Source organism: Ochotona princeps, chromosome 12 (genome assembly GCF_030435755.1).
Source record: "Ochotona princeps isolate mOchPri1 chromosome 12, mOchPri1.hap1, whole genome shotgun sequence".
Taxonomy (NCBI): domain Eukaryota; kingdom Metazoa; phylum Chordata; class Mammalia; order Lagomorpha; family Ochotonidae; genus Ochotona; species Ochotona princeps.
In genome coordinates, this window is record NC_080843.1 from 55,568,834 (window position 1) to 55,581,861 (window position 13,028).

General features: G+C 46.4%; 1 protein-coding gene across 1 annotated transcript; it reads right to left on the reverse strand.

Annotated features, from left to right (window-relative positions):
* Positions 1 to 1,362: 1,362 nt before the first annotated feature.
* Positions 1,363 to 3,876, reverse strand: LOC101530251 (volume-regulated anion channel subunit LRRC8D-like). The gene has a single exon (XM_004577686.2). It carries the CDS (start codon positions 3,874 to 3,876, stop codon positions 1,363 to 1,365), a length of 2,514 nt encoding a protein of 837 aa, XP_004577743.2.
* Positions 3,877 to 13,028: the final 9,152 nt, after the last annotated feature.

The window sequence follows — 13,028 nt, forward strand, 5'->3', positions numbered from 1 at the left end:
GTGCAACTGTGTGCATAGGCATGCATATGTGTGCATAGATGTGTGTCCAAACTGGGCCCCTGTAGCTCTCATCACTCTCCTGCATTGTCTTACGCTCCAGTCTCACACAAGCAAGGAGGCAGCTGCAGTAACCTTAGATCTGAGCAGGCAGCCTCCACTATGCTGCCATAAATCAGGAAGGCACTGAGAAACCCAGCACCGAGAAAGCGAGATACCCCTTCCTTCCACATAAGCGGTTCTACCTCTGTTGGGGGAGGGAGTTTCTGGCCCACAATTCTCTGACTGCTGATGCCTTCACAGATATCTGATGGGAAAGGCTGCCTGCTGGCTATTGGCATCTGAAAACTGTTTACGTGTGAACCACCAGACTGTTATCTTTCCTCCACACAGTCCCAGCTTTAGCCATCAGTCAGTTACCCTCTAATATTGACTTTCCTTCTTCTTATTGGCTTGGTTAACAGAGAAACACCTGCTGGGATTGATCAGAGGTCCGTCAAGAGCAGGGGTGGGGGGCCTGCTATGCTGCTTATCTAGGAACAGGGCCCTCAATGGAGTTACAGGAGAAAAGAACCACATCTGGATGTGTAAGCAGTCACCCTTTGGTACAGCAGATAAAAACTTTGCGGAGAAGTGTTTGAACTTTCCCTTCTCTGGGAAGACATATCTAACGGGGTTTCAGGAGCACACAGAAAATGAAACTGAAAGACATTTATTAGGGGGCAAAAATATTTTGAATGCCATACATAGATTTTTTTTTTCTAGTAAGAAAAGGTCAATTTAATCATTTACTTTAGCAGGCAAGTAATTTTTTTAAAAATTTACTTATTTTATTACAAAGTCAGATATACAGAGAGGAGGAGAGACAAAGAGGAAGATCTTCCGTCCGATGTTTCACTCCCCAAGTGAGCCGCAACGGGCCGGTGCGCACCGATCTGAAGCCGGGAATCTGGAACCTCCTCCGGGTCTCCCACGCGGGTGCAGGGTCCCAAAGCTTTGGGCCGTCCTCAACTGCTTTCCCAGGCCACAAGCAGGGAGCTGGATGGGAAGTGGAGCTGCCGGGATTAGAACCGGCACCCATATGGGATCCTGGGGCTTTCAAGGCGAGGACTTTAGCCGCTAGGCCACGCCGCCGGGCCCCCAGGCAAGCAATTTGTAAGCATTGAGTAGCGGCAGCATCCAAGTCACAAACAATTTAAAAAGAACCAAGATTAGTGATTATAATTGTCAATCAGCCTTCTATGCATCCTCTGTTTAAAAAGATGCACCTACTCCTAAAATGCATTATCTTGCAATAACATGTACGTGAGCATCTGCAATCTGAGAAGTTGCTCCCGGGCATGGATGTGCGCGTATCATCTCAGTTTAGACCGCATTTGCAAAGGGAACATTTATATCTTGATTCAATGCTGCTTTGACTTCGAGTGCCAGCGTGTCAAAAAGGTGATCTTCTACAACAAGCCCGCTTTTCTTGAGCATCCGACACTGGCCCAGCTGGGCTGGCAGGCCATCTAGGCAGTTCCCCTTCAGCTCCAGCTGAGTGAGCTGGGAGAGCTGCCCAATTAGTTCTGGGAGGTAGGAGATGCAGTTCTGCCCCAGATTCAAAGTCCTCAAATTCACGCATTGAAACAATTGTTTGGGCAGGATGACCACCTTGTTCCCTGTGACATGCAAATGCTGCAGGTTCTGAAGCAATCCTATTTCTATTGGAATCATGGAAAGGTTGTTGTAGCTAACATCTAAGAATCTTAGTTTCTGTAAACTGAATACAGCCACTGGTAAGGACTCAAGCTTGTTGTTAGAGAAATAAAGCGACTCTAAATTTTTGATACAGGTAATGGAGGAAGGAATGGTAACAATTTTGTTATGCCATAATTTTAGACAAGTCAATTGTTTTAAATACTGGAAATTGATGATCTCCTCAATTGTCCGGATGTTATTGGCTTTTAAATCCAGTTCCTGTAAGTTAGAGAGGCTGAAAATAGCATGTGGAATTCTCTCTAATTCACAATTTTGGAGTTCAAGCTTAGCAACATTCATCATTTTCTTAAGGCTATTCAGTATCAAGAGTTTAGTGCCATTATTATGAATGACTAACTTCGTAAGATGTGGAGCCCCAACTGTAATGTTGGAGGAGACCTTGGTCAAATTGTTCTTCATGTGGAGATTCTTCAGGTACCGCAGTTCATGAAGAGATTCGAGTCCTATCATCTTATTGTTTTTGGAATTCAAATTGCCTATCAAGTACAGCTCTTGCAGGTTCTTGAGTAGATACACCCAGGCTGGAATTTCAGTCACGTCAGTAAACTTCACGTGAAGGCACCTCAAGTGATCGCGGAGAAAGCTGAAAGCATTCTGCTCGACTTTTGCAGGGCAGTGGCAGAGGTGCAGCTCTTGGAGATTAGTCATTTGTGATATCTTAGCAGGAATTTTAGCTTCTGAAATCAGTTCAAGCTTTAACACATCCAGGTCTGTGAGGTCGAAGACAGCATCAGGCACACCTGGCAGCATGAACAGGTGCAACTCCTGCTTGTCCTGGGCATTGCGTGAGACGTGCTGCCTGAGTTTCTCAAATGTCCACTCATGGTTCAGGCTGATTTCCCGAAGTTTTTTTTCACTGACTTCTGATAAGAACACAGCGAAACGCTTGGAATACAGCTGGTCATACTGGTCTGCCATGTGCAGAAGGAAAGCAAAGTCATTTTTGACATTGGGAATGTCACTAAAACTGCTCTTCTCTCTGACTTTTTCAAAAGAATATTCTTTCAGAGGTATCCTGAATAACCAGAAGAGTGCGTAGAGGCAAATGAAACCATAAACACAAATTATGACTATGTAGCAGACGAGAAGCTTTTTCAACATATGAGCCATGCTGTGGGTGCACACAAAGACCTCATAGCCAATCAGATGGTCAATTTTTGGCTCGCAGACATGTGTAAAGCTGATTGTGTTGACAAACTTTGCACTATAGCAGAGAATGAAAATGAACTTGGCTGTTTTGATAACTGTCTGAACCACATAGAGCTTGTAGATCAAGTCACTGTCTTCCACGTGGGCACGGAACTTCCTCACTTTCTCAAACAGGGCTTTGGCCTGCTCACCGTCTTTCTTATCCAGAATGGTCATGCTGGGAAGTTGAATCACAGGCTTCTCAGCTGAATATTTAAAGTCTGTTTGGTTGCTTATCAGGGTGCTGGCACTGGGGCTGCCTTCATCGCTGCTAGTAGACACATGCCTTGGTAGAGTCTGGGCACCCGTTATCCTCTGCTTGTTTTCCTCTGAGTCTTCACATGCTGTCTCAGACAGCGCTTTTGTAGTCCAAGGAGATTCAAAGCACTTTCCTAATATCGAAACAAAATGTTCTACCTTGGAGCATGTTTTGGGAAATTTGAACCAAAAGTTGCTACTGACTATGAGAATAATAGTATGTAAAAGTACAAGGTATGGAAAGTACTTAGAATACCAGGGAAGGGCTAGATGGTAACACATCTGATTAATAAATACATATTGCTGAAAATCCAAGTTGTTTTTTTGGCATGTTAGATCTTTCGTGGCTTTGAGAGGTATGTCAGATATCACAGCAGATGTGCCAAGGGAAATGTCATTTGTCATCTGCCCCTCTTGGTCTTGGTTAGTGGCTGCTTCTGTCTTTGGGATGTCAGTATTTCCTGGTGGTATGTGCGTCTCCGCATTTATAGGAGATGGCAATACCGGCAAGCAGACCATCTGATCTTCGAGAAGTTGCATGGATCCCGCACAGATAGCTATCATCAACATTATAACTGCCAGGTAATCCATGAAGACGTCCCACCATGGCTTCAGGATTCGGTAAGTTGGCTTAATGTCATTAAATGTAGCAATGTCCTCAAGGGTAAACATTCCCAGATTTTAACTGAAAGTTCTAAATACCTGAAGTCCTGAGGTCTCAATCTCTCGAAGTCTCGAACTGCCGAAGTCTCGAACTGCCGAGGTCTCGAACTCTTCAGGTCCCTGTTCTGAAGTCCTGATGCCTCTGTTCAAGCGCCAGTTCTCAAAGTTTTGGCCTGCCAGCAAGGCCCCTATGTCACCAAGAGTGAGGCGATGGTGTTCTTTGGCCACAAGAAACACCGGAGACAAGCTGATGAGCCAGGTCCAGGTTTATAAAGGTCTAGGGAAAGGGAGGGTAACAGGGTGTTTTCAGGTAGTCCCTTCACCCAATAATGACACTGTGATTAGATGAAAGGCATGCCTAATCCTGCTGACCTTCCAATCACATCAGAAGTCAGGTTCTATATACAGGATTGGAAGTTACGCCCTAGACCAGGGCAGGCAAGCTTTAGGTCACGCCCACCAAGTAGCAGGCAGAGACCCGGGGATGATTTTCTACAAAAGTCCTTGCCTTGCATGTGCTGGGATCCCATATGGGAGCAAGTTCATATCCCATCTGCTCCTCTTCCCTTCCAGCTTCCTGCTTGTTACCTGGGAAAACAGTGGAAGACTGCTCAAAGCTTTGGCACCCTGCACCCACGTGGAAGACCTGGAGGAAGCCCCTGGTTCCTGGCTTTGGAATGGCTCAGCTTTGGCCATTGCAGGCACTTGGAGAGTGAATCAGCAGATGGAAGAACTCTGTCTCTCCTTCTCTCTGTAAATCTGACTTTCCAATAAAAATATAAAAAAAAACTTTAAAAATTAAATACATAGTTACTCACAGCAGTGTATTTGCTGCAGACTATCTAATGGTTCCTCTTCTGTGCCAGGACTGCAGCCAGAATCTCATGTTACAGTTACCACATCTCCCTTGTCTCCTCCTGCTTCTGGCTGCTTCTCAGAGCAGCCTTCTTGTTCTTGATGACTTTGAGTTTTAAACACTACCTAGTTATCAAATTTGTAGAAAATCCCTCTATGGTGATGTATCTCTCATTTTCCTTAGGATGACCATAGAATGTTGAGTTCTTACAAGGAGAGCCCAGAGACCAAGTGATATTCCTCTCACGCTAGTAATGGGGAAAGACCAGCATAACTCAGTCCTATGGAGACCAGAGGAAGAGGTCCAGGTGCAATTGGTCAGGTTTCTGCACCTGGCCTTCCAGAACTCTTGGCGGAAGGCACCATGCTCAGGCCAGGCTGAAGCAGTGGCTAATAGTGATCTAACCTGTTTGAGGAGGGGAACACATGTATAAATCATTTGAGAGTTTCCTGCATGCATTCATATATTCTTTCTCATTAATTTATTTATCAGTTAAGTGTGTTAGTATGAATCGAAGAGCATTTGTTTCATAACTTGAGTTCCTTTGGTTTTTCCTCTGGCCCTCAGGAGTTATTTCAGTTTCTTACTGTGTCCCTTTGACAAATGCCCATCACTTCAGCATAAAATGTTCCTAGTTTGATTTGTACCAGTACACTTTGAAAGGTTTGTGAAAAAAAAATGGCATTAAAAGATGGTGCACATTTTCCATGAACTTGTTGAGGCACACTCCTTGGTACCCTGCCCTAGTCCTGGAGTCAGTTATTCCTGCTGGAAGTCCTGGTTCCTTTTGGTCAGAGAATGGTAGAAGAGTCCAAGATCTTGGTGCTGGGGGTGTTGTGGTTTCTGAAGCATGGTTGCTTTTAGGCCTTCTCAGACGGACCAGGCGCCCACCTTGTATCCTCAGGGCACTCTGGGAACTGGGCTTCAGGAGGGCTCCACAGGCTGGACCCACGGCAAGGGGAGCCTTCACTCCTCCATCTTGGGACTGGCAGCTGCATGTTACACACAGCCCGGCACTTCCTGGACAGGCAGTCTGGGTAGCTCTGCCACAGAGCCGGAACTTATGCTGAAGAGGCAGGTGGCAGCATCACCTGCGGCGGGCAGTGGCTGCACCCGCCGCCCTGAACCATGCTCTCACTGGGCTGGCTGTGGCTGCCACATGGAATCGCAGCAGAGGAGCCAGGGCACCACTGGCAGCGGCCATGACGGCGAGGGGAGCAACAGCACATGACTCTGTAACGAGGGGAATTAGACAAAGCCATAAATTTTTTTTTAGATTTATTTCTTTTTTTTTTTTTCAAAATTAGATATAGAAAGGAGGCGAGACAAAGAGAAAGATCATATGTCTGCTGATTCACTCCCTAAGTGGCCACAATGGCCAGAGCTGAGCTGATCCAAAGCCAGGAGCCCAGAGCCTCTTCTGGGTCTCCTATTTGGATGCCCAGTCCCAAGGCTTTGGGGCTGTTGCTTTCCCAGACCACAAACAGGGAGCTGGATGGGAAGTGGGGCCACTGGGATTAGAACCGGCACCCATATGGGATCCTGGAGTATGCAAGGCTAGGACGTTACCCAGTAGGCTACTGTGCCAGGCCTGACATGCAAAGTTTTAACATGTATTTTTTGCAAACTTTTTGAAGACTCCTCGTATATGCTCCTTTGATTTCAGGCACAACTTTAAAAGAGTAAACTAGGACTTCCAACCAAGAGTTCTGAAGCTCACAAATCACCCCAAATTCAGCCCACTGCCAGCCAGAGCCATCAGGACAAAGATCTCATCACGGGCATCACCGGGGCTGGCTAGACATGCATTCGGAGGACTCAACCCTAAACCATCATCACCCCTGAAAATGCAGGTGACAATATCAGCAAAGCCTTGACGCCCCCAAGGACAAACTCACAGCTTTGCATAGGCTCCTGAGTCTAAACAGTGTGAAGTGTCTTCTTAGGGTACCAAGTCCCAAGGCTCACTGGGTAGGCAATATGGCTTATAGGGAGATTTTGGGAGTCTTGTATGCCATACTAGGTAATGAAGACACCATGTTAAATGTCTGTAGGTAGGACATGATAAATTCTTATGCTTTTAGAAAAATGATTCTGTTAACACAGTGGAGGATCATTTAATAAGGGATACGCCTAAAAATGGAAAACCAGTTAGGGAAAAGGTGATACTTAAGATGTAGTGAGATCCCAAAGGGGATCATAGCACTAAGGAAATATTCAGAAGGACACATCGTTCAGCAGAATTTGTTCTACTTGGGTGATGTGAGGAGCATGGGCCTGCAAAAGAAAAGGAGTTGTGCTTACATACATGCTTGTCTGTGTGGGGAGGAGGAGCGAGTTGGTTTCTTGTGAATGAAGAAACTTGTAAGACATGTCTGGACTGGACACTGGGATTTGGGGATTGAACACAATAATAGTTAGTGGACTCTAAAGGGTGAGTGCCTAGACTACAGCAAAGACGACTGAGGTAGGAACCTAGAACACCCTAGCAGGGAACTGTGAGGTGGGTGATAAAGGAGAGATAGGGTATTGTGATAGGATCCAATAGAACTTAGTGGAGATATGCATGGATTCTAAGAGCAGGTTAGCTTTGAATTCAAATTAAAAGGATGGCAGAAGTCAGAAATCAAAGAGAAAGGTTATTGCGGGTCTTTGCAAAGTAAATCAGGCCTGGGTAACAGGAGCCCTCAGCAGCGTGGCATCTGCGGAGGGTACCCAAGCCAAGTTGGACCTCTGGCCGTGGACACCATCGCCATGTGGTGAGCAAGTCCTGAGTTTCAGGGAGGCCTGAAAGATTTCTCCCCCATGGTGAGTACACCATGAGGGAATCTCGGGAATGGGATTAGTTAGGTCTCTGGCTCTGCCCTGCCACCACCACCTTGTGGCAGGAGGAACCTACGGGGTGGGTGTTTGACCAAGGGGCTTGGGTAACAGGTGCCCTCAGCAGCGTGGTAGCTGCAGAAGGTACCCGAGCCATTTCGAATCCAATGCTTGGGTCTCTGACCATGGACACCACTGCCATGTGGTGAGCAAGTCCTGGGCTTTTGGTAAGCTAGTGTTTATTGGTATGTAATTGCTGCCTAGAGACATTCATGGATAAGGCCAATGTGAGTTTAGGTGAGGGATAAATCCAGTGTGCCTCCCAATGACGGGGTGACTGAACTTGCTGGCTAGTGCAGGGGACTGAGACCTGGGTGTCTTGAGGAGGGAGTCCATAAGATCTGTATGGGTCAGACTGATTCACCACCCAGTTGGGAGTCCTGAGATGCACTGTTAGCGCAGAACATTGCTGACTGCCACATACCAGCCCACATGAATGCAGTGACTGAGAACATGTCTGGCAGGGCTAGATCCCAGTACCTGACTGAGTGTTGGAACAAGGGATGGATCACATTAGGAAGGGTCATGACATCAACCAGCACGCAAGAAAACCAAGTCCGGGGTAGATTCTGCATGGGATAAGTGGGCCCAACCATGTGGAAACACAAGTCTCACTGATTAGCTTAAGAGTTGGGGTGGTGATTGATGGAACCTGCTATCACTCACGGCTAAAGGAACTAACAACAGTCTGGCCATGTCAAGGCAGCAGCACCCGAATATGCATCATACCACAAGGTGTGGGGTGGGCCAGGCTGCAATGTTCATCAACTCATACAAGGCCAAGAATGAAGGGTAGACTTTGCCAGGCACTGGCCTAACACCCACTGGCATGTCTGGGAGTGGGTCAAGTGGGGGAATTTTGGAAACTCCCCTAATGGGTCATAACTCTCACTGATGATCACATGATCCAGGCCTGGGAGTCGGGAAAGCTGGGCAAAGTAGCTCCAACTGTTGGCTAACGTGTGGGTTGCTTATGGAAGAGGGTTGACCAGCAAGGGCTGAGCAAATCTTAGCTCACAAGCAAAAACGGAATCAGGCTTGAGCACAGGTCATGCTGAACTAGGCTGTTACACCTACTACTTAGCATGAGCCATGGATGCCAGGCTATAACATCTAAGGCAAAGACCAAGATAGGTGAGGGGCTATGACAAGCTGGGTCAGAGCAACTATTGGCACACATGCGATCTATGGCCTGGTTGGGGAGCTAAGAGGACACCCTGGCTGGGTTGGAATTCCCACTGGTGAGCAGAGCAGACAGAATGGGGGCTGCGTTCTGATCTGAATATGGCTGCAGTGTCCCTTGGCGCAAGTGTGGACTGGGGCTGGGCCCATTGAACTGGGCTAGACTCCAGCACCATCTGGTGCTCTGGAGGACCAGGGTAGGTGTAGCACAGACTAGGCTATGTCTCTCCCCATGCTGAGCCATGTGTGAGCTGTGTCTGGATATGGATGAGCCTTGGATGGGCTGAAATATCCAACAATAAGAACTGGAACTGGTTGAAGGCCAGTCAGAAAAGGTTACTGTTCCTGTTAGGACAGGAGGAAGACTAAGTAGGGGTGGCCCATGTGAGATCTGGCATTGGGAGAGCTTCTGATAGAGGAGCTTGGGAAACTCCTCTGTCGGGACACAGTCCCTGCAGGTAAGCCCAAGAAGCACTATAGGGAGCAACTCAGACCAGGCCAGGAAGAGGTACCCACCGGCATACATTTGGCGCAGATCAGGGGCAGACCAGGCTGAGCCAATTCATATCACCGGCTGGCGAATTCAAGCACCAGAACAGAATGTGGGTCAGGCCGGGTTTGGTCATATCACATACCAGTACACATTATGGCTGGGATTGGGTGCCTGCTGGGCTGGGCTAGGCTGTAACCCCCACCAGCTTCAGCTGGAATTGGGGATGGGCCAGGCCAGGCCAGGCTACAGCACTCACTGGCAAATGCTGAGGCAAGGGGGCCATGCCATACTGGGCCGCAGCACCTAACCAGCACATGTGAGAACCAGTTGTGGAGGGGTAAAGCCAGTAGGGGGAATGTGGAGGGTTCCCCTGCTAGACCGCCACTCCCACTGGAGAGCATGAGTTGGGATGGGGGCAGACCAGACCAAGAACTGCTATAACACCTGTGGGCCTCATGTGAGCTAGATCAGGGAAAAGCCAAGCTGGGCTGACTGTTCCTACTGGTGCAAGAATAAGTCAGAGTGGGTGAGGGTTGGTTGGGCTTTGCTGCAGCATCAGCTGGCAGAGGCTGGCACTGGCACTCTGTCAAGCTAAACTGCAGAACCACCTGGAGAATGCATGATCCAGAAGTTGGAGTGGGCCCAGGAGGGAAATAGTGAGCACCTCCCTCTTGGGTTATCACTCCCACTGGAGAGCATGAAAACCAGAACTGGGGCAGCTCTGAGTGCCAGCCCTATGTTGTAGAAAGGATAACTCCTGGTCACTCTGATAAAGTTGCCCGCACTCAAGTCTGAGTGTGTACTGTCCCTTTGTCTTTCAATAAATCCTGCTTTTCTGTTCATCTCTACTTAAGCCTCCTGATTGTACCTTTATGTGTGTAAGACGAGAACCTGGGGCCCAGCACGGTGCCTAGGGATTAAAGGCCTCACCTTGCAAGCCTGGAATCCCATATGGGCACCAGTTCCTAATCCAGCTGCTCCACTTTCTTTCTTCTAGCTCCCTGCTTGTGGCCTGGGAAAGCAGTAGAGGATGACCCAAGGCCTTAGGAACTCTGCTCCCACACAGGAGACGTGGAGGAGGCTCCTGGCTCCTGGCTTTGGATTGACTCAGCTCCGGCTGTTACAGCCACTTGGGGAGTGATCCAGCAGACAGGAGATCTTTCACTCTGGCTCTCCTTCTCTGTATATCTGACTTTCCAATAAAAACAAACAAACAAACAAACAAACAAAAAGACAGGAAACTGAACTAAGTCTAACTTGGCTTGGAGAGTTTCCGGTGCCCAAGTATCAGCCCTATAACATGATTCAGGATGCTTATCCTCACAGATTAATTAACTAAAGGGAAAAGAAGCTCTGTTTCTAAGTGTGGGGAGAAACCATCCAATAGTTACTGATTTCCAGAACGCCCAAAGGTATCGATGGAAAGCTGTAGAAGGTTCTGGTGGGCTTTTCTCTATACTAATATATCCTTCCTGGCATTTCCATGAAAACTCCTAGTAAAAGTATTATTGGCAGTTTGGGGTCCTAAATACCCTAGTTCAGTTAGATAAGGAAAGTTCGGATTTCAAATGTTTCCTTCAAGTGCAAACAACCCAAATGTCCCCCAAAAGATGCATGAATAGGTAAAATGTGGTCCAGCCATATGACAAAACAGTCATCTGCCATGAAGTGCTGATATACTACCACATGGATGAACCCAGAAAGCATTACACCATATGGGAAAAAAACAAAATCTGTCACAAAGGCCACATGTTGTGTGAGTCTGCTTACATGAAGGGTCTTTAATACACACATTGATGGGCACAGAGAATTGATTCATGGTTTTCAGGGATTGGGAAGAGCTGTTAGTGGGGGACGACTGCTGATATGTTGAGGTTCTTGGAGGAAATATTTGAGAATATTCTAAAATAATATAGTGGTGTTAATAATATAGTGGCACCATTTTGTGAATATATAAGGAGTTTCTGAATTGTGCACTTATTTTTAGATGTGAATGAGATCCCAGAAAAGCTGTTAAGTTTCAACACTGTACTTTTTAATGTCCTGTTTCTGCTCTGCTGCCTCATCTGCTACCTATGCCCTCTTACCACCCCCCCCCCATCCCTAACACTCACCATGTGTTGGTCAAACTAAATAACTGGCAACTCCCTATACGAATGAACCTTCTCTGTCAGTGTTCTCTGCCCAGCTTGGAGTGTAGCCCGCACCTGCTTCCCCATTGGTAAGAAATTCCTCTAATCACCAGTCCTCCTGTCTTCTCTGCCATAAAGAGGAAAACCCCCTTACCAAGAGGGATGTTTTTTGCAGATGCCAATCTCCTTTACAAAAAGGGTAACTTCTGTGTTTGGGGGGCTTTTCATGTGTCCTCAAGGGCTTCAAAATAATCCTTATGGCAGAGAGTTGCATTCAGGTGCTACATAGGCAGGAGTCCTCCAATAGTGCAGTCTTTAGATTAAAATACATGCACAATGATTCTGCCAGTCTTTTGATTACCAGTCACCAATGATAAACATTACTTACTGATGGAGGAAAAAAGAAAACAGATTGCCCTGGGGATGGAAGAAACCGCGGCCCTGTCACACTCTTCAACTTGTTGTTTAGTTGGATATTATAAAGCTAACATTATGTAGGTGCATAGAAAAGATGTTCAACAAATATTAACCCCTGGTTACTATGTCTTGATTCTCTGACATTCTGTGGATGTGCTAACAGCTCCAATGAAAAGCTTAGTAATCAAGTAACACTAAGGAGAGGTATTAACTGACTTTTATCTTCTGTGCAACTGAAATAGTAAATCATAAAATCTCAGGATAACAAATATTTCTTTAGTTCCAAACTCTAAACTAGGAAGTTGCAGTTAATTTAAATACAATTTTAACCTTGAAAAGCCCAAATGCCAGAAACATCAAAATTTCACCACACTATGCGGGGGTTGGTGTGGGTGGGGAGGGGGGTCTTCCTGAGCAGTGACTACCTGAGTTGCAATTTTGTAACTGCATTGCTTACCAAAATGATTATTTTAATGAAAAAAGAGGTTTTATTAAAAAAAGATATTTTTACAAGATAGGATACCTTTAAAAAGTTTTAAAGAGTTACTTATTTTTTATTAGAAAGGCAGATTTCATAGGAAGAGGAGGAGAGATGGCAAAATAGAGGTCCCCCATTTGCTAGTTTACTTCCAAAATGGTTGTAATGGCTGGAGCTGAGCTGATCTGAAGCTGGGAGCCAGATGCTTCTTCCAGGTTTTCTACATGGATGCAGGGTCCCAATGACTTGGGCCATCCTCTGAGGCCTTCCCAGGCGATAAGCAGAGAGCTGGATCAGAAGTGAAGCATCCGGGACACTAACAGGTGCCCAAATAGGTGCCAGTGCCAGCAGGTAGAGGATTAGCTTGCTATGCTTCCATGTCAGCCCAACACCTGTTTACAGTAGGAAAGCTGAGCAGGAAGGTAGAAGATACATTCCCAATCTCAGCTGGGAAACCACACAGTAGGCGGCTCAAATATTTCACTGCCTATACACATCCAAGAATGATTATGAAAGTATTAAGACTGTTGATTTTAGGATTATTGATACATCTTAGCAAATAGGTGAATTAGAAAACACAGCAGGTACAAGTGGAGAAACTCAGCTGTACTTTAAGTTTTTAGTGAAACAGAATCACTCCATATATATGTATATGTATTCAAGATATTGATTTGCCACTCACTAAGAGCTCCAGAAGAGTTGTAGAAATAGTAAGACAACAGA

What these genes read in the sequence shown, in the direction of transcription:
- LOC101530251 (XM_004577686.2), bottom strand. Translation starts at nt 3,876, where the DNA reads ATGTTTACCCTTGAGGACATTGCTACATTTAATGACATTAAGCCAACT.